Source organism: Microcaecilia unicolor, chromosome 11 (genome assembly GCF_901765095.1).
Source record: "Microcaecilia unicolor chromosome 11, aMicUni1.1, whole genome shotgun sequence".
In the NCBI taxonomy this organism is placed as follows: domain Eukaryota; kingdom Metazoa; phylum Chordata; class Amphibia; order Gymnophiona; family Siphonopidae; genus Microcaecilia; species Microcaecilia unicolor.
Window position 1 is genome coordinate 60815950 of NC_044041.1, and position 22282 is coordinate 60838231.

Below are 22282 nucleotides of genomic sequence, written 5' to 3' on the forward strand. Positions count from 1 at the left end.
TCATGTACTGCCACAAAAACTACCTTTTAGGTGGATACTGTTCACAATGAGCTCCTTTTATTATCGACCATTTAGAAGAGATAAGAGTTTTCAGTTTTGGCACAGTATAAGTAGGCACAAGAACAAAATATAAGAAAACCAATGGACTGCATTAAGGGTTATAGCCCATTTAGTTATGTTTAAGCAACTGAGAGATCTGCATGAAACAAAATATTTATTTTTATTTTGACTGATAAAACCACTTGTCCCTGAAATATGCTCAAAACTGAATAATCCATTTGTGTATCTAAAATGTAAACTTCTACAAAACAGATGAAATGAAGATGTGATTCCACATGCCCCAATGAAAGAAGAGCTTAATTTTACTTCCATTTAATGTCAATATATTCAATCTTTATAACACCAGGCATCCCAAGGCAGATTACAACAACAGTTAAGATGAGCCCAACAGGAAACAGGATATCCTCACTGAAATTTGGTCATCTGTCTCGCACAGAACAGTGCAGAAAAATGAGCACAAAATACAGAATTTATAACTGCTGTTTCTACCAGGTACAATAATTTTAAGCTGTTGATATTCAATTTTTATTTCATGATATTTATATCTACACTAGTAAAAAAGGCCCGTTTCTGACACAAATGAAACGGGTGCTAGCAAGGTTTTCCTCAGAGTGTGTATGTTTGAGAGAGTGTGTGTGAGAGAGACTGTGTGTGAAAGAGAGAGAGAGAGTGAATGTGCTAGTGTGTGTGTGTGACAGAGAGAGAGAGAGACTGGGTGCGAGTGTGTCTGTAAGAGAGAGAGAGTATGTGTGTGAGAATGAGAGTGTGTGCCCTGGGCCCCCCCTCCCTCCCTTCGAGTTCCAGGGTCATCGTCCCCCCTCCCTCCCTCCCTCCCAGTTCCAGGGTCGTCCCTCCCTCCCTCCGAGTTCCAGGGTCGTCCGTCCCCTCCCTCCCTCCCTCCCTCCGAGTTCCAGGGTCATCCCCTCCCTCCCTCCGAGTTCCAGGGTTGTCCCCCCTCCCTCCCTCCCTCTGAGTTCCAGAGTCATCCTCCCCCTCCCTCCGAGTTCCAGGGTCGTCCCCTCCCTCCAAGTTCCAGGGGATCAATTTTCAGGTTCCCTCCTCCCTCTCTCCGAGTTTCAGAGTCGCCCTCCCTCCCAGTTCCAGGGTCGTCATTCACTTACCAAGATGGGGTTACGGTGGCTGTCAGCAGCGGTAAAAGGCGTGCAGGCTCAGCCCTTCTCTCTCTCTCAGCTCTGGTTCCGCCCTCATTTCCTGTTTCTGCAAGGCTGGGACCAGAGCTGAGAGAGAAGGGCCGAGCCTGCACGCCTTTTACTGCTGCTGCTGCTGCTGCCGGCCGCCGTAAACCCGACTTGGTAAGTGAAGATGACTTTTAAAATTTGGAGGGAGGGGGCCTGGAACTGGAAGGGAGGAAGGGAGGGACAATGACACCCTCATGCGTGTGATGTCGTGTTCTGTTGCCTGGCAACTCTGCAGCGTTCACTTCCAGTGATTGGTCACTGCTGTTTGTGACGAACCCGGAAGTACTGTTATGGTATAAGCCAATCATCAGAATTAAATGTGTAGCATGATGTTGTGTTGGATCAGATACATATATATATATTTGTGCAGCTTTTAAAAATACACTGCAGCAGAACTGGCTTTCATTCCAAAAGCCCACTTCCCTCTCCCTTTGGGGAATCTCATTCCTTAAACAAAAGACTTAAGACTGCTTTAAAGTTTTAAATTGACTCTATTCCTCTGATCAACACAACAAAGATTGGACCTAACCAGTAGAGGCAAGGAGACAAGCAGGTGGGAAAGGTGTGAATACCCCATTGAAGACAAAGACTTCAGAGGGGAAACCATAAACAGGACATTTGCTTGTCAAAAGTATACCTGCCCCTCCCATCAGCTTTCAGACATGTGCAGAAAGGAAGGACTTGTAATGTGTATCTGCTCCAGAGACTGAGCAGGAAGCCTTTTCACATCAAAAGACCATTTGTCAGCAAGATCCAGACAGCAAGTCTTGTGATGTCATAAGACATGAGACCAAGATACCACAATGCTTTGCAAATGCCCAAGGGTCATGTGGAAACCAGGACAAAGATCCACATGGCATATCCTCCTGCAGCTTGCAAGATATAAAAGCAAAAGCTGTTTCCCCAAGAGTCAGTTTCTCTTCAACTGCAAGCAACTCAGATCCACTCACTGCAGAAGCTCTCCTGTTCCTGTCCTAACCATGTGCTCATCAATCAGCTGGACCACAGCATGCTTGTAACAAGGACTTGTAAGTAACATAACTTTTGATCTAGACCTGCTACTTTGCCTTACTTAAGCACAGATTATCTGTAAAAGATCTCTTAAAACCTACCTCTCGTGTGCAATTGTATATTAAATCAACCTTTTTGAAGCTAAAAATACGGTCTCTTTGTGTTCTGAGTATATGGTATCTTTTATATATACTTAATTTATTTAATTTATTGCAATTATCACCTTTGGTGATTGGTGGAGAAATTAATAGCCTAAAACTTATAAATACAGCACCTGCTCTTAAATTATAAACAGTAGCGAGTGCTCTCTAGAGCTCTTTCCCCCAAGATAAATCATTTCTTGTAACATATTTATTTGTGGAGAATGTGGGCATATATTCTGTGCGAGTAGCAGTGTTCTTAAATTATATTTTTGTATTTTGCTGCTTTATAGAGAACTGAGTATCAGGTTTCATTAATTACATTTCCGATTGATAAATTGATAAGGTTTTCAGGGCATTTAGAATATTTAGAATGCTGTGCTGGATGGATGTTTGGTCTTATTTAGGTACTTATGCACTCATGTACTTTATGTATTTCATAATCAAATCTTTAGGCATGCTCTGGCATAAAATAAAAACCAATTTTGCAGTTTCTTTTGAGAAGGACATAGATAACCCCACTTTGCCTAAGCAATGCGCAGAATCCTCTGGCCCTAATCCTTGGACCCATAATGTAACTGATGATATTTCCATCCCCTCTGATATTGAAACAAAATGTGATTTATATTCAATTAAGTCAGGGAGCAAGAGAATTTCTGCATGCACTTGGTTAATGTGGACCATATATAAGAAAGCCTTAAAAGAACATGCAGAATTGAATGAGAAGTTACTAACCAAAAAGAGAGAATGCATGCAGGTAGACACAGAAAAGGATTTTCTAATCACAATGGCTAGTTGCTTAAATTATCAATTAGACGCCCTTAGAATACAGGTGCAAAGGCAGGCAGCACAGGAGACTAAAATGAAGGCGCAAATTCTAGCTTTAGAAATGCAGGTCAGCCAGGTTCCAGACTTGAAGCATTTAATCAGAGAATTAATACTGCAAACGCCACATATAGATGAGAATATTGATCATGTACACTGTCACAAGGAGATAGAAACCTTAAGACAAAAATTACAGGATGCTCGTATGCAGGTCTCAACCATTACGGGTCTCCCATGTGCCCCTCCAGACCCAAATACAGCTACAGCCATGCCTGTTTCAGCTGTGGTAACAGTATCACAGTCCACACCTGTAGCAGGAGGTTCAACTAGAACCATTAGTTCCCAGGCCCCCTCACAGCATCCAAAACCTCAGCACATATATGCACAACCTGTTCTGCAGTCTAATTTAAATGCTCATGAAGGTAAGCCTCCAGTTAAAAGTTCAGCTCCTCAGCACACAGATGCACCACCTGGGCTGCATTCTGATCTAAGGTCCCATAGAAGGGAATCTCTAATAAAGGAATCAGCTCCTCAGTATGTAGCTACTGAAAACCGACAGCAAGCATGTGACATTTTAGCTAACAATAACAAGAGAAATTTGCCACCAGATAAACAGAAACTTATAACTGCAAGTCCTGCTGGACCAGAAACTGACATTCTGTCAGCCCTTCCTGCAATTTAATTTCAATGAAACATGAGGAGACGCGTCCAGCCTGGACTGGACTTCTCCACAGCATGACCCACTCTGCAGATGGCAGGGTAATCCAGGTGCTAATTTTTAGTATAGGTTGGGCAGGAATATAGGAAATGTTTGTGCAATGAACCTTTTGTAACACTGTAAAGAATTTAAAATGTAGCTTCTATTGTTCTTTTGATTTAAAATGTAGCTTCTATTGTTCTTTTGAATGTGTAAGATTTAATAATGTCCCTCTGCAATATTAAGATTTAAAGATGTAGCTTCTATTGTGACTATAGTATGTTTGAGAAATAGATGTACCTATATAATATTGTTTAAGGATTTAGAAATGTCTTTTTTCTGATGAGTGACTCCCACTGGAGTTGAAACTAAAATACGGGGTAAGAAGTTTTAAAATTGCCTGTGTCCAATAAGTAACTCCCACCTGAGCTGAAACTTAATATTGTTCTTTAATGTGAATTAACAAGATATGCTTATTTTTATAGAAAGGAAACTAAAGCTTAAGAAAATAAAACCTATGTGCCGCTTGCGTGCCGTGATCTAAAACCCTGAGAAGGAACTGTGAGCCAAGAGAGGGATCCCCCCACCAGAACCGGAGAGCCATGTGACCTGCTAAATTAATGTATAATGTGAAAGTGTCTGTCTTTTTCAGAGTTCGAGTTCTACTTATGAGATATTAATATTTTATGGCGCTAGTAATTAATATATATATGGCTATCTCAGATACCTGTTCTACATTTTAAAATAGATCTATGCCTCTTCTACATTTTTAAATGAATAGATCTATGCTGTTCTACTTATGAGATAATAAATGAAACTGCTGTGGTAATCCAAGATGGATACCACAGATGATGCTTTTGGTGCTTTAATAATTTTGCTAATTGTTGCTTATTTCTAAATGAATGAAACTGCGGTGGTAATCCAAGATGGATGCCGCAGGTGCTGCTTTTTGTGCTTTATTAATTTTGCTAATTGTTGCTTATTTCTAAATGAATGAAAATGCTTTGGCAAATCCAAGATGGATGCCGTGTACATTGCTTCTGTGCTTTTTGTGTTCTACTTGCAGGTTAAGCTCAATCCTGGATCTGGAATGGACGATTGGAGACCTAAAGGCCTAATAGAGTTCCTTGTTTGTTTGTCATGTGGTCTCCATGTTACATGTTTGTTTTATGTTATGGGGTACCCAAGAAACTATACACAGACATTCATAGACCCTCCCTACTAACAGTCCCTCCAGTAGTTCACATTGTCCAAGAAAGAAAAAAAAAGAGACCATTTTCACTGGCAGACGAGCTATAGAAAAGAAAACCATGTTCACTATTATTCAAGCTATGGCTCACATATAATAAGTCTACTAATTGCTATCTAAGGTTATATAGTCACATGTGTATATTTGAAATTATGAGCAAAGGTTTCTCTTTACATGATCTATCAGGTACAATCAGTACAGGGAATGTTTCTGACCTTTTTAGTTTATTCTACATTACAGCCAGTACGCACACAATGTCTCTCCCTGGAATGAAATATTGGCTGTGTGCAAAGCAAAATTAACATATCTTTTCTAAATTCTTTACAACATTAAACACATGAGTATTGTCCATTAATTTGCTACATTAAACACTGCTAAAGCAGATAAATATGGTAACCTTTTACCACACTCATTACCCATAAATAGTTTCTCTCTGAAAAAAAAAAAAGGGTTTCTCTCTGAAAACAAAGTTTCTCTCTGAAAAGTATTTCATGGCACTATACCATGACTCTGTTTTTGTTTATTTGGTCAATGATTAAGTAAATATTATTGCATAGGATTGATAGGAATAATTATTTTGTGTGTAATAGTAACCTAGGAAATTACTATGATAATTGCTTACATATGCCTTTCTTATTTCTAATGAAACAGTAGTATAATAGCTCCACATTTACACCCTTGCTTATGTATTAGAACTATCTGTCCTTTTATCACTGCTGTGAATACCTCAGTTAGCCTCTGAGATAGAGAATATAGGGAAACATTAACAGTGTCAGGATTTTCCTTGGAATGTCAAACGCTGAGAATAGTGACTGAATAGATTGTTCCACCCCATTGCGGTGGTAAATTGGTCAATTGCGCACTCTCATGCTATTGATTTGGCTAGCATACTGGGTAAGATATCATGTGGCATCAACCTACGCCCGAGCAGGTGACACAAAAAGAGGTGGTTTCTGGAAATAGAGCAAAATGGCACTTCTGTGGCTGAAGTCATATAAAGTGTACTTGCAATCCTATTTTAAACCAGAGCAAAGCCATACTCTGCCACCTGACTGACTAGAAGCCTAATGAAACTGACCACAGAAAACTTAACCCTAGCAGCCTAAATGTAAGTCATGAGTAAACAAAAGTAATAATGATGAGTCTTTTTGCTAAGGACATATTCCAAGATTCATAGTGATGTGACATAGTAGATGACAGCAGGAAAATACCTGCACGGTCCAGTCTGTTCAATGTCCATTATTAAAAGATTCACCTCTTCCAGTACACATGCCCATGTAAACAGTTCAGTATCTTTGCTATTATTCTTTTGAATTATGCTACTGTATTAGGGTAGAGTTAGAGTTTCTTTTTAGCCTTTAATTTTTATGGTTCCTCGCTCCAATATATTTCACTCGCAACCAAAAGAGGGAATGTAATGGTATCAGTTTATTACTGAAATATGTAGCATGATATTTTGCTGGATTATATATACACCAATGTATTTTTGCAGCTTTTAAAAATATATTTTTTGACACTGCAGCAGAGAAAATAATTTCATTTCAAGCCCCTCTCTCCCTATCCCTTTTCTGGGAACTTCTGATAGCAGGGATAGTCAATTACAAACACTTAACAAAGACAAAAGAGAGCCTCTGCCCTCCCACCTAACAAAAGCTTGACTAAGGTGGGCACCTGAATACCCCATTGAAAACAAAGACTTCAGAGGGGAAACCATAAACAGGACATTTGCTTGTCAAAGGTATACCTGCCCCTCCCATCAGCTTTCAGACATGTGCAGAAAGGAAGGACTTGTAATGTGTATCTGCTCCAGAGACTGAGCAGGAAGCCTTTTCACATCAAAAGACCATTTGTCAGCAAGATCCAGACAGCAAGTCTTGTGATGTCATAAGACATGAGACCAAGATACCACAATGCTTTGCAAATGCCCAAGGGTCATGTGGAAACCAGGACAAAGATCCACATGGCATATCCTCCTGCAGCTTGCAAGATATAAAAGCAAAAGCTGTTTCCCCAAGAGTCAGATTCTCTTCAACTGCAAGCAACTCAGATCCACTCACTGCAGAAGCTCTCCTGTTCCTGTCCTAACCATGTGCTCATCAATCAGCTGGACCACAGCATGCTTGTAACAAGGACTTGTAAGTAACATAACTTTTGATCTAGACCTGCTACTTTGCCTTACTTAAGCACAGATTATCTGTAAAAGATCTCTTAAAACCTACCTCGTGTGCAATTGTATATTAAATCAACCTTTTTGAAGCGTGACGTCAATTCAGGAGATGGATACAGTCTTACGGAGAGCACGAATGCTTCAAGGCTTCACTTTTATGGAGTCAGCTTCAGAACTTGGAGGTGCTTTTTATTATAGAGGATATGGGAAGCTTTCAAATCAATTAAAAAGCTCTCAAATAAGTAAAAAAATATATAACTTTTGTCCTTCACCCTTTAAGGCACTGCCTATCCACCTGGAACAGCTTTTGACTTTTTACATACGGACCATGCATAGGCAGTCCCTTATTTCTAATAATCTTTTGCTATTGCTTTGAGTGGCTTCAGCCATTATAATGGGCTAGATAGGCTCATACCATCTCCTGTTCTCAATCTAACCTTCCTGAGGTCCAGCACACCTCTCTCTCTCTCTCCCTCCCACCCCCCAGCCCAACCCAGCACAGTAACACTTCTCTCATTGACTTGATCCAGCACCCCTACCTCTCCCTCCCCGCAGTCTTTCTACTTTGCCTCTGTAGCTGCACCACAAGGATTGAAGCAGGGCTGTTTTAGAGCTTTGGTCTTCCCTAGAACATGCCCTACTCTCCTCTGATATAACTTCTTGTTTCCGTGAGGGCGGGAGGAAACAAAGTTATATCAGATCAGAGGAGGGCGATGTATGAGGGAACAGTGCCTGAAACACGTCACCAGTGCACAAACTTCCATTTCTCCATGTATTTTAGAACCAGGTTCTATGTCAGCAGATCCTATGCTAAGATACCAGCAGAACTTAAGATGTCCTAACCTAGTCCCATGTGTTCATCCTTTCTAAAATGCTGCTCATAAGTGTCGAGTAACTGCTTAGCTGGTTGAACCCTCACCATACATGCAGTTTTGTACTACTGATTGAGCTGGGGGGTAATTGTGCTTAACTCTCTATATCACTTGACTCCTTAATTAACTAGTCCTGGCTATTCAGTTTTGTGAAACAAAACATTTACACAACTGCCAACATTTACACGCCTAAGCTGCCAAGCCAGTACTTCCGTGGGTAAATGTCAACTCAAGTAATGCTGCTCTTTTTTGGAACTCTACCTCAGGACAACACAGACATAGAAAACTTCATTAATGGTCTAGACCCAACCCCTGATGAATACCCTGCAGACCTTATATGGTCAAATTTCGCTCTCCTCAGCACCGACACAGTTACACAGGTGATTAAAAGATACTCCAACAGCCACTGTCAATTGGACACCTGTCCCAGCTACCTAATACAATCTGCCCCCCACCGCTTCATAACAGATCTCACATCCCTCTTAAATTTCATACTCCAGCAGGGTATTTCCCTAAAGAAAAAGGCAACATCCTGCTCACCCCAATACCAAAAGACACCAAGAAAAAAACAAACGACATCACCAACTACCGCCCAGTAGCATCTATCCCATTAGTAGTCAAACTAATGGAAGGATTGGTGACCAAACAACTTAATGACTACATAAACAAATTCACCATACTACATGAGTCACAATCAGGATTTCGACCCCAACACAGCACCGAAACAGTACTACTCACTTTCCTAACTAAATTCAAGCAGGAGATAGCAATAGGCAAAAGCATTCTCCTCCTCCAATTTGACATGTCCAGTGCGTTTGACATGGTTAACCATAACATACTGCTAAGACTCCTTCATTATTTCGGAACCGGTGATAACACTCTCAATTGGATCAAGGGTTTTTTAACCACCAGAACATATCAAGTGAAATCAAGCACAAACATATCGTCACCCTGGAAACCAGATTACAGAGTACCACAAGGATCACCACTATCACCGATCCTTTTCAACCTCATGACGGCCCACTAGCCAAGGTCTTATCCACCGAAGGCCTTAACCCATTTATCTACGATGATGACATTACATTATACATTAGTACACCTGTAAAGTACACCAGGAAGGGACGGGGTTCAGCGACGGGCAGGCAGATTCCAGGATGCCATGGAGGAGAGAGGTTGATGTGGGTGCTACCGCTGGGTAGGCCTGAGCCAAGAATGGGTAGGCCTGTGCCTGCCCAGGGCCACCTGTAGCTACGCCACTGGGAGTATTCAGTGGCTGGGACAAGGGAGCAGAATTCCCTGAGGCTAGTAACCAACCCAGTGTTTAGGGATGGGAAGGTTCAAGCCCTAACAGAGAGGAGCAACCCTCAGGAGTGGGGACCCAGAGGAGCTCTACGATTTAGGGTAAGTCCCCAGACAGTTCATTGTTATATTTTCTCTCCTGGGTATAAGAGAAAGGAGTCTAATGTGATATCGTAGTCTGTGGGAACAAGGGCATAGAAAATACCCTAGTTATAGTAGCAGAGTGGGGAAGAGCTAGTAAAAAAAAGTAGAACCTCATAGCTATTTCAAGTGCTGAACGAGTGATGCTTGTTCTGGTTATATGGTAGCACAGTGGGGGAGGATGCGTAGAACAGCAAAAACCCTATAGCTAATTTAAAAGGTAAAAGGGAGTGGTGTTTAAACCCTGGTTTGTAAACTAGCATGGAGAGGAGTCACTTAACAAGGACTGCCTCATAGCTACTTGGGATAACTGAAAAGAATGGGATTTAATCATTTTTATAAATAATATGAAGAAAGTTTTTTTTCATTGCTTATTTGCAAGCAAGGTGTGCTTAGCGTTATGCTGTATTGGACTAGTGGGAAAACCTGGCCTGGATTGTGAGTTGGAGCAAGGTCAGGCAGAGGCCAGAGGCCTTAAGTAAGAGATTTCAGGAAACACTCAGGAATGTATGAAGTGTACCTTTATGAAGAAGTTTGTTGTATGCTGTTTAATTAAAACTTATTAAAAGAACCTGCATTTTACTGACATGTCTTGTGTGTCATACGGTCCGGTCCTAAAAGGTGTTGGAGGCTTCCCAGAGCACAGGGATAAAGTCCTGGCCTTAGGGCCAGAGGGGGGGGGGGGGGGGGCAGTGGTACTATCACAGTAATGTACAATTTCTCATTGCTCATCTCAAAGTATAAGTGATGGCTTTCTCCAAATCTATCTGGCTCATAATTGTTTAAGGACTTTTCCTTCAGGAACTTGTTCAAACCTATTTTGAACATTGCTGTGTTGTTCTCTTTGACCACAGCCTCCAGCAACAAACTCCACAGTTTAATTATATGCTATGAGGCTGATATTCAAATCAATTTAAGCAGGCAGGGGCCTCTGCTACCCACTTAAATAGCTTCCCGCTACCTAACCAGGGATGTTCAGCGGCACTTAACGGACAGTGCCACTGGATATCCCCTGAGACCGCCCAAACCAAAAGTGGACAGGTCAGGGGAGGCACTGGGGGCAGCATTGGGGAGGAGCCCCAGGTTATGCGGGTGCCAGTAATATTCAGAGCCGGTATCCACATTGCTAAGTAGCTTCATTTAGGACAGCTCAAGAGCTAAGGCCGATAACTTTTTTCTTTAAAAAAAAAAAGCCCCCCCCCCCCCGACACGGTCCCCTATTTCCCTCCCTCAGCCCGCATTAAATCCCCCCCCCCCCCCACAAGACCCCCACCCCTGCCTTCTCCCAATGGTGAAGATAAGCCCCTAGACTTACCAACATCTCTGTTAGTCCAGCAGAGTCATTGGGGGCAGGAACGCAGCCCCCTTGCTCCTGCCCCTTGTGGCACCTCTGTAAAATGGCTGCTGCAAGAGGCAGGGGGGGGGGGCTGCACTCTTGCCTCAATGACCCCACTGGACCTGCAGGGATGTAGGTAAGCCCGGGGGCTTACTTTCACAGTTGGGAGGTGAGGGGTCTTGCAGGGGGGGTATTAATGCAGGCTGGGGGAGGGAAGGAGGGGACATTGGCGTGTATGGGGGGGGGGGGGATGATATGGGGAACAGTTACACAGCCCTAGCCTGATATTCAGCCAGGGCCAAACTCTTATGCGGCCCCAGCTGAATATCGGCCAGGCAGGCCTGCATAACCTCAGGCAGCCTGTTCGCCTCAAATTATCCACTGATAATCAGTGCTGGCGTCTGGACATGACCCAGCACTGAATAGCAGAAGATAACTTAGCTGATGATGATCAGTGTTTAAAAAAACACTGATCTTGGGGGGGAAATGTGAAAAACTATACTTTTTTTTTTTTTTTCAATCTGCGAGTCATTAGTTTCATGAAATGTCCTCCTGTTTTTGTGTTGTTTGACAGGTTAAACAACCATTCCCCATTTAACCATTCCACCCCTCACTATTTTATAAACTTCTATCATATCCCCCTCTTGGTCATCTTTTCTCCAACCTGAACAGCCCGAACTTGTTTAGTCTCTCTTCATAAGGGAGGTGTTCTATCCCCCTTATTTGTTGCTCTTCTCTGAACCTTTTCCAGCTTTGTTGAATTCTGTAGGATTTCTAACCTTATCCTTCACTTTAGGATCTATACCAAGGTGCTCAGCTTGTTTTTAAGTTCATTTGTGCAGAACTCTTTCAAAAGCCTTGCTAAAATCAAGTACACCATATCAAGCACTGTTCTGATCACCCAAAGAAATTAATCAGATTTGCCCCCCCACCCCGGACCACCATATAGCCAGACCACAAAAATTTGGGGGGGGGGGACATTTTGCCCCCACGTCCCTGCTCCCCACTGCAACTCCATGTATTTTGGCTGACAGGGGCCCCAAGCACCACGAACAGAAGCCTTCCTCCAGAACTGTTTCCACTGCATTGACTGCCCTGCAGCTTTTTCCCTCATGTCGCGACGGGACCCCCGCCAGGCAAACCAGAAGCCCTGACACCCTGTGTCTGCTCTAGAGAGTTGCACGGGGACAGGAATCTTACCCATGCCCACCCGTCCCCGCAAGAATTTAATGGTACATTTTAAAAAATTCTGTCCGACTATCTCAGTCTTTCTCTGGGTTTGAGCCTCAGTACTGCAGACAAGGACGGAACAGAAGTTGGAACATGGAACACTCTGGTGCGAACATGTAAGACTTGTCTGATTCACTGGCGCTGTGTGTTGAGAGGTCACCACATGCATGCACCAGTAGGTCAAGTGACATCTGATGCTTGTGCCTGTGTCAGAGCTGAGGTCTGTGCATCAGCCCAGAAGCAGAGAGGATTAATAGTAACAAGCAAGTGACAGCAAGCAGATAAAAACCTGAACAGTCCATCCAGTCTGCCCAATAGTCACACTCATTATCATAATTAAATCAACAATAAACGTGATATTATATACTTGATTATGGTCTTTATTTGGCGTTTCTGGAACATAGACCATAGAAGTCCGCCCGGCCCTATCCTTATGTTCCAACTGCTGGAGTTGCCATTGAAGCCCGCTCCAGCCTATTCATCTTCTCATTTGTGGGACACAGACCGTAAAAGTCTGTCCAGCACTGTCCTCATGTTCCAGTCACTAAAGTTGCTGTCTAAGCCCTTTCCAGCCCATCCTAAATCAGATTGCTATATATGGGACACAGACCATATAAGTCTGCCCAGTATCAGCCCTAGTTCATCACAGCCGGAGTCACCATTTAAGTGTCACTTGACACATCCACACGCATGCAGCCATTTAAGTTTAGGTTTTTTTATAACTTCCATTTTCTAAATTAGAGTTTATCTATGTTCATCTCACGCATTTTTGAATTCAGTCACCATTTGTGTCTCTACCACCTCCTTAATGGAGTCTTTCCGCATCTCTGCTGTTAAGTAAGGAGAAGGAGGAGACAGCATTCATAGAACTTGGTACTCGTTAAGTGAGAGGCTGGAACAAGTGCAGCGTACACTTCTACAGGAAAGATTTCCATCCCAAAGGGAACCCCACAGGAATGACTTCTGTCCCCTTAGGAACCCCGCAGAACTGCTTCCATCCCCATGCGAACACCACAGGTTCCGCGGGATTCCCACAAATCCCGTTCCTGTGCAAGTCTCTAGTCTGCTACTCCACAGCCTCTAAGGGGGGGCCCAGTGCCGGAGTTTTCTCTCTCCTGCTCCTGTTGGGACATGATCACACAGGTCCCGTCAGGTACAGGAAGAGGCAGACCCTGGTGCCATGCCCCCCTTAGAGGCCAGACCCGGGGGAATCTTGCCTCCTCTCTCTCGGTGGCCCTGGATTTGGCTGCAACCATCTACTAGTAAAACCATGCTGCCTGAGATCCAGCAAGTCCAGTGGATTTTTATGATGAAGGAAACTTTTGTTTTATTTTGTTGGTTGTATGTATGTTATGATTGTAATCCACCTTGGATCCAGCAGGATATTAATAAATAAACCACCAACTATTCTACTCTCAGTGTTAGCAGCGTGTCCTTTAATTTACTCACCACAGAGGTGAGAATAACTGGCTTGTAGTTCCCAACCTCCTTCTTGCTTCCACTTTTTAATTAAAGTCTGAAGAGCTGGCAGTCATGTCCTTCTCCGAGCACTTGGGATATCAGACAGTAGTGTAGGTACATAGATATGTCAAAATCCAAAGTCATATTTCATAACACATTTTCTTTCTATAAACAAATCTCTAATGTTGTAAGAGCTTTTTCACCCTGAGGCAGATACACTCTGTCCACCCAGTGCTTGATCCTACCTCCCTTTGGATCCTTCTCTTGGCCCTTATCTCTAAATTGGACTACTGTAATTTTCTATATCAGGGTCTGCAACTTACTTAAATTAGAAGGTTTCATTTGGTACAAAATACATCTATTTAATATGAAAAAGTTTGACCACATGACTCTTCTTTTCATATGTGAACACTGGCTTCCAGTAGCTTATTGGAGTCCCTTTCAAATACTTGATCATCAGGGTCAACTTTCTGGTCTTCCTTTCTTTCCAGTCTATTCAGTCCATACATCTTCAATAGAATCTTCATTCTTCGCAGCAACATCTTTTCACTGTCCCTCAGTGGCATTGCCACAGGTGGGCTGGATGAGCCAGGGTCCACCCACTTAGGGCTCAATCCCACCCAACAGCGGTATACCCTTAGCAGTAGCTGGTGGGGATCCCAAGCTCTACCAGCTGAAGACCTCCCTCTGTTGGTGCCAAAAATGCTGCTCTTCACTTCAGCAGCCTGAACTTCCTAAGCTGCGCATGCTCAGTTTTCAGTGCATGCCTGCTGCAGACTGCTGAGGTGGAGAGCAGCATTTTCCTGCCAGCAGAGATTTTTTTTTAAGATAACGGGGGAGGACACCTGGTGCCCACCCACTTCTTGTCTAGGCCCATCCAAAATCCACTATCTGGCTACGCCCCTGCTGTCCCTTCTTATCGTCATATCAGTACCATTTCCCCAACTTTCTGGAACAGTCTTCCTTTCTCTCTCAGGACTGAATCTTACTTTCATAAATGTAAAGGGTCACTTAAAAGCCTATTTTTCTCTATTCAATCCTGCCCGCATGTTTAGCTCATCATCTTTCAGTTGAGCCTGCTCTGCGTCCGATGTTTTATGTTTTTTTCCTCATCCCACATTTCTTCTATTTGTAATTACATAACTGGTGCAAGGTCACAGACTTAACCTTGCTCCAAGATTTACAGTTTCAGGCGGTCTGGGAGCTCTTTTGAAGCACTCTCACCCCAACTGCACAGAGCAGAATTCTCAATTGCTGCATTTTGTGTTGGTTTGATTTGATGACTTGACTGGGGTACTCTGGTTATTCTTTCAGGGGGGATGGGGGTTTCAGTGGGTTCGGGGGGGGGGGGGAAGGGGAGAGGGCATAGGGGCTGGGTAAGGTGGTTTAAAGCTATAATTTCTTGGAGTGTGTTCCCTTTTGGGTTTTACAAATTATCTTGTTCTTTGTATTCTTGTGTATTGGCTGCTTTGGTTGTCTTCTGGTGAACGCTCAATAAAAATTATTTTAAAATAAATTGTAAAAAAAAATTTTTACCTCTCATTGGTTTCCTTTTGTTTGTTGCACATCCTTCCTTGATCTATATATTTATTTATTTTACTCTGTGAACTGTTTAGACATATTTTTGATTCATGATATATCAAATAAATTGAACCTTGACATGCATCTGCTCTACAGCAGACAATTTACTTACTGGCAGAGTTATGGAGAAGGCCACTGAGGAACTCAAGGGCAGGAAGGGTTTAAAGAGGAAGGTCAGGAATGGTGGAAAAGGATCCAAAGTGCATGTGTCTACCTAAAAGGAGCTAAAGGAGGGTTGTTACGGTGGTCTACACCTTTTCTCATTGCATAGGATTTATAGAGATATATATAGATAGATATATTTATGTTTGGGAGCCTCAGATGAAACTACCATGCATTTTTTTCAATAGTAAGACTTGATCCCTGAGTTGTGGTCAATGTTTATCTCAGCTTGAGCTGGTCCACAGTGGGCCTGACTTAGCCAAAGGTCAGTAGCCAGCAGGACTACCCCCTTTCCGGGAGTCTGATGCGGCAGCCAATTTGCCTTCAGTTCGCAAGATAGCTTGGACAACTGACCCAGCACTTTCAAGACGTTCAATCTCATGATGTCGCGCCTTTAGACTGTTTTCTATACTCTGAAACAAAACACAATATAAGATTTATTAAAAATTTGATTGACTGCCCTTCATCAAAAATAGCAAAGTGGTGTACAAAACATCCATAAAAGCAAAATTAAAAGATGTCAGACAAACAGTATTGAAGATGAAGGAAAGGTAAAAAAGAAGAATTAATCACACAAAACAGTGTCTAAAACAATTTAAAAACCTATCCCTAAATGGAAGACTTACTAAGCCATACTAGAAAATGGCCGGTGCTGCAAATAGCACGTGGGTTTGCTGCGTGCTCTGGCCACTTTCTAGCACGCCTGAAAAATGGTCACGGTTGGTGGTTTTTTTTTTTTTTTTTTAATGCCCATGCACTAATTTCTCCAATGACCATGCGCTAATTTCCTCATTAGCCTATGGTCATTACCGCTGGGATCCCTTCTGTGCTAATCAGGTAGTATGTGGTAACGGGCGTGTGCTACCCACTTAGCGCAGGCATGCCTACTCTCTGCTGCCAGATATGCCTCCCACGCTGGAAAAAAAAATATTTTCCAGTGTGAGATTAGCGCGTGCTAAGCAGAACACTACTACAGGATGCCTCACCGGGTTCCATGCTAGTACTCTTTTAGCCCACGGTAGGCCTCCCGCGGCTTAGTAAAAGGGCCCTTTAAGGAGGGAAAGAGAAAAGTAAAAGAGGAGAAACTGAGCCACCCCAACTATACTGATGAGTGAAAAGAAAAAAGTGAGTGAACAACAACCACGTTCTCAAAGCAGACTTAAAGAGTCCAGGTAGCAGAGGCGCCTGTCTGGGTAAACCCCACTGAGTTGGCCATGTGGCAGTATTCAGCAGTTCTTAAGTGACTAGTACTGCTGAATATTGCCTGTGACCATCAAGGCACTGTCCAGTTAATTCCAGGGGGTGGAGCATGGGCAGAGCCAGAGTGGAGGTGTAGCCTAATGGTTAGTGTAGTGGCCTGAGAAACTAGACAACTGGGTTTGATTCCCACTGCTGCTCCTTGTGAGGCTGGGCAAGTCACTTAACCTCCACTGCCTAGTAAGTGCCTGTATATAATATGTAAACTGCTTTGATTGTAACCAGAGAAAGACAGTTTATCAAATCCCATCCCCTTAACCAGTTAGATAAGCAGATTGAATTAGGATAGCAAAAAAGCTTTCCTATCTCTATCCGCCAGGCTAACCACAGAGCAGCTAGTCAGAGATTAGCTATAATCTGGATGTGCAATGCTAGTGCTTGGACATGGTCCAGTATTGAAAATTCAGGCTCAGTTCAGCCCACAGCTGTATATGGCTTAAACAGCAGCTGATTTTTCTGAATTAAGCATCAATATGTGTGTCTATAACTAGTTTGCAACCGCTGAGAGACTGAGAATTTGGAAAAAAGGGATCATAGATGAAACAATTTGAATGTCATCAGCATAAGAGAATCTAGTTCTATCAAAGCCTTGAATGACAATAAACAAGGGAGACAAAAAATAAAACCCTCTGTGAGCTGATCACTGATTTATACTATGAGACCTGAAAGGTTCTACCAATTGAAAAGGAGATAAACCATTGACGAACCGTACCCAGATCATCAGGGGCTGCAGAAACTGAAGAGGCAGAGTTTACAGCACCTAGGCCTGAGAGAAGTAGGAATTCACAGCACCTGAATCTGGAAGGAGACCGTTTGCAGCTCCTGGAATTGTTTAATGCTGATTCTGAGGGGCTGTACTTATGGTACAGGTCTGTTGGGACTGAATCTAAAAGATGTATTACTAAAATGGGAAAATTGCCCCTAATCAGGGTTACCATATGGCTCCAGAAAAAGGAGGACACATTGATCCAGTCCAGGTTTTGCTTCCATTGAAAGCAATGGAAGTAAAACCCAGACTGGCTCAATCTGTCCTCCTTTTTCAGGAGTTATATGGTAACCCTAGCCCCAATAATTATGAATGAAAGCTTATGGCTTAATTTCTCAATAGAGTGGGGCTGTTCTGATTAAACTGAAAGTTCAAAGGCAGCAAAAAGAATGTTCTGGAAAAATAACACCCTACAAAGGGCCAGTACAAGACTATAAGGTGCTCTTGTTGAACCGCTTGAGCCCCCACCCCCCCTCCACACACACATGTTGGCCCCCTGACAGTATTTGTGACCCGCGAATGCGGCCCATCATGTAACGCTGCAGGATCCACTTCTGGCCCACCTCCCCCAAAAAGCTCCACACCACCTGTTGTCTTCTCTGCTGCCAGTAGGTGCACTTCACTGACTCCCTGGGGCCAAGGGGAAAGCGCTCACTACTGCTGCTGCCAACCCCGCCATCCCCCTGCAGCTGAAGGGCAGCTGCATAGAACCAACATCCCCCAGCCTGCAAACCATGCCAACTGCACAGTCAACTGCAGCAGCAATACACAGCCTGGAGAGACTGCTGAGCTCACAAGAGCTGGGTATAGGATTGGTGGAAGGAGAAAATTAAAATATCAGCCCTTTTTGCCATCCCCAACATCCCGGCACTCTAAGAGACTGCCTAGTTCACCTAATGGATGCGCTGGCCCTGTTCCTGCCCTTACAAACAAGAGTGTTCTGGAGCAGAATATCTGAAAAAGAGTATTTTAAGGAAAAAAGTGAGTCTTTGAACCCTTGAGGGGGAGGGTTGTCCGTTTGCCACAGCTGACATGACTGCCATCTACCTGCCTAGCACTCTTGCAGTTTGAATCACTTGTGCACCGTAGCAGCATGAAACAGGTTCAAACTGCAAAGATGACTGTCCCAGTGCCATACAGGTACCAGGGAGTCAAAGGCCCCTGCACAGAGTTTCTCCACAGCTTGTTAGATGTCCAGGATGCACTTCCGGTTGTAATAAACCAATGCATGCATATTCATTGTGAATATTCTGAACACCTGGTAGGCTGTGGGGTCTCCAGTGCAGATTTGGGAAGGTCTGGTCTATTCCTACTTAGATAAATCCCAGCTAGCCAGGAAGGACACCTCATGCAAAACAGTTTCCCAGTTCTTGCACCACAGAGGATAAGCTTCATCCAGTGCAATCAATGGAGAACTCAGTGAGTTGTGGTGGGAAGGGAATGTCAAAAATGTCATTCAAAGTTCTGGCTTGGGGGCATGAGGGGTGGTGAGGAAAAGGAGTATAAAATCTTGTATACAGTGAGAGATGATTTGTCCAGATTGCTGTGCCAACAAATATCTGTTTTGGTATGATGTTACTGGTGTTTTACCTAAGATTTCAGTTGTTGTAATGCCTTTTTAGGGGGGGTGGGGGAGGAGGGTTTGGATGATTTAATAAAGCTCTTCCATAAATTTTAAGAAAATGTCATTCAGAATTTGCTTCCCCAATGTGTGACTGGCCTGTACACACCAGGACCATCCTGAGTTATGGCTGCAACTTGTGCACCTTGCCCACAGGCGCCTCCCTTCCCTGCCTGCTTTGCCATTGCCAATGAAACTGACCTGTTCTACCGTATGCTCCAGCTGTGTGACGTTGGGCAGAAGCTGATTGTGAAGACGAGGTTCCTCCACAGCCTTCTTAATGTCGTAGCCAAACCAGAGTGCATTTATTATCACCTGAAAGAAAGAAGCACCTAGATCACTAGAACCCACCCTGTTAAAAATTGCTTTAATTGTAAATATTTTGACAGAAACATCAGTACCATAAGTTCAGATTTTACAAGCATTTCATTAAGAATCTTTGCATAGCTGTGCACATGAAGACACCCCCCTTTTTTTTGGGGGGGGGGGATTTGAATGTTGAATTAAGTCGTCTGTGACCTGTATAGCTTTGTCCTTGATAATAGGTAAATGGAAAGCTCCACCATCTGCACTTCCTGTTTCAGGCCCTATGGACAGATACGTAAGTCTTCAGAAACCAGTGAGTGACCCAGTCCTGGCTAGTTCTCTACCATCATCATCCTAGTCTCAAATCTGGGCCACTTTGAGCCCAGATTTGAGACTACCTCCACTATTCCCCATTACTCCTTCCAGTATGGGTCCTAGAGGAGAGGTCTCGGTGAATATATCTCAAGCAGAGTCAACTTCTTTTCCTTTGGCTTCTTCCCCAGAGACTTCTGAATGGAAGCCTTTACCAAATCCTATTGGATTTCCAATGGATTTGGAATCACAGTCTTCTTCTGGTGAATATTCTGGGGATATATCCTTGAAAGATATTTGGTGCCTATTATCCAAAAATAAATTTGCTTCTGCAGGGATTTGGTGGAGACTGAAATTTTCTCAAGAGACTATTGTAAAATTAAAAGAGCATGAATCTGATTTGCTTAAAGTAGAAAGCAACTGTAATAGATTAGAATTGCAAGTGATTGGAATGCAGGCTACAAGGGTGGCTTGTATTAAAGACAATTCGCCTGCTATTCAGCGCTATTTAACCAGCAAGGAATGGCGTCCGGTCAGTTAAATAGTGCTTAACCGGCTATTCACAAATATTCAGTGAGAGATAGCAGGTTATCTCCGCTGAATATTCCAGGTCAATGTTTAGCGGATAACCAGCTATATCACGCAATATAGCTGGCTATATATAAATATGCAGCATCGCTGGCTAGATTTGGTGGCCAAATTGGGACGCCGAAATATCAGTCCTATCTTTGGCTGGTTGAAACTTAACCAGCCAGTGCTGAATATCGACTTGGGTTGTAGTAAAATTTGAACTGGCCAAAATAAACTGGATATTCAATGCCGGTCACCAGAAATGGTCTGGCATTGTATATCCAGGCTCAGCGCTGACCGCAGGAGGCAGCCTACCTAACTCCCACAGCCTGAATATAGGTCCCAGTATGAATTTGCATAGGCATATTAAAGTTTTGGAAAATTGTATTAAGGCTATGAATTTGAGGTTTCTTAATTTTCCTAAGACGTGCCTTATTTCTCCTCTTATATTACTGCAGAATTACTTTCGTGATGTACTGTGGCTCTCTAATGTGGAAAATATTTTTGTCTCTTTTATATTATGTAACTGCAATAGTGACTAACCTAAGGTCTCTCCAGTGGAAAAGGATCCTTCTATTACAAATTTAACAGATTTCCTAGAATCCTCTCAGGATTTGATCTCTACAAGAACAGCCTTCATTGTCAGTTATGCAAATGAGATAGATAAGATAGCAGTTCTTAAGACTTCTTTTCCTTTAAAGATGCTCTTTATTGTGGTTATAAGATAATGATTTTTCCTGATGTCTCTAAGGTGACTCAGCAGAGAAGGCAGCAATTCCTACAAATGAAATCTACTGCCCGATATTCAGCACTATTTAACCGGCCAGGAATGGTTCCCAGCAGATTCAATAGCACATAACTGGCTATCCGCAAATATTCAAATGCTGGCCGGCTAAGTTTTGTGGCCAAAACATGACCCTTTCTTTGGCTGCTATGAACTTAGCTGACCAGCGCTGAATATTGACTTATCTGGCTACGTTTATAGTAGCCACAAATAAACTGGATATTCAGTACTGGTTGCTGGAAATGGCCCAGCATTGAATATCTGGGCTCACTGCTGACTGCGGGAGTTAACTGGACTGACCAGGCCACCTCCCAAAGCAAGGTCCCTGTGGCCTTATATGGTCAGGAAACCCCGCAGAGCACATCGCAGGATGCACTGGGCAGGGTGCCGTCATTTTGAAGGTAGTGCTGGAAAGAGGAGGTAGTGCTACTCCCTCCTCCAATGCTGAGGTATGGGGGGGGGGGAGTGGGTGGGTTTGCCACTAGACCACCAGGGAAGGGGGGTGGGTTGCGTTAGCATCGCACTTGGGCCACCAGGTATATTTTTTGGGTGGGAGTTTAGAGAGGCTGGAGATCCACCAGACATCCAGTCCCCAGTGTCACCATCCTGGGGGAGTGAGTGCTTGGGGGGTACTAGGCCAATAGGGCCTTGCTTTGGGAGGGAGGGTCCTCTAGTCCCTGTGTTTGACAGATCTAGGTTTTTGACAGCTCAGACCTGTCAAACAAGTGTGAGAGGATGGCACAATCCTGCACTTTCCCAGGATGATCAACGCTAATAATGCACTTAAATTTGCATGTTATTAGTGTTGATCATTGGGGAGTTAATTCCCTGTGTTGTTCCAGCGCTATTTTTAGGGCGCTGCTTTGGAACAACGTGTGGAATTGATCATTGGCACCTAAGATAACCAGAAACACCATCATATTTTCTTAGTCGAGAGATCAACCGTACTGCAATGTTTTGTAAAAGCAAGTTTGGCTATCAACGTACTATTCAGTCCAATATATAAAGAGTTACAGTAATCTAAATTAGATAGTACTAACACAGTAAAGTCCAAAATGACTCCCAAGACCCTAGATTCTTTTTCCACTTTTAAACTTACTCCATTAGGCAGTACTAAATTAAAAGGAATATCATTTATAAAGTTAAAAAAACATAACAATTTTGTCTTGGTCTGATTCAATTGAGCATATGTTCATAGTAACATAGTAGAAGACAGCAGATAAAGACCTGTATGGT

At 43.1% G+C, this 22282-nt stretch overlaps 1 protein-coding gene across 1 annotated transcript in view; it reads right to left on the reverse strand.

Moving 5' to 3' along the window:
• Window positions 1–15216: 15216 nt before the first annotated feature.
• Window positions 15217–22282, reverse strand: part of LOC115480694 (glutathione hydrolase 1 proenzyme-like) — a 108065-nt gene continuing 100999 nt past the window's right edge. Inside the window, 2 exon segments of the mRNA XM_030219542.1 lie at window positions 15217–15843; window positions 19276–19389. Coding sequence (XP_030075402.1) covers window positions 15697–15843; window positions 19276–19389 — 261 coding nt within the window. The 3' untranslated portion in view covers window positions 15217–15696.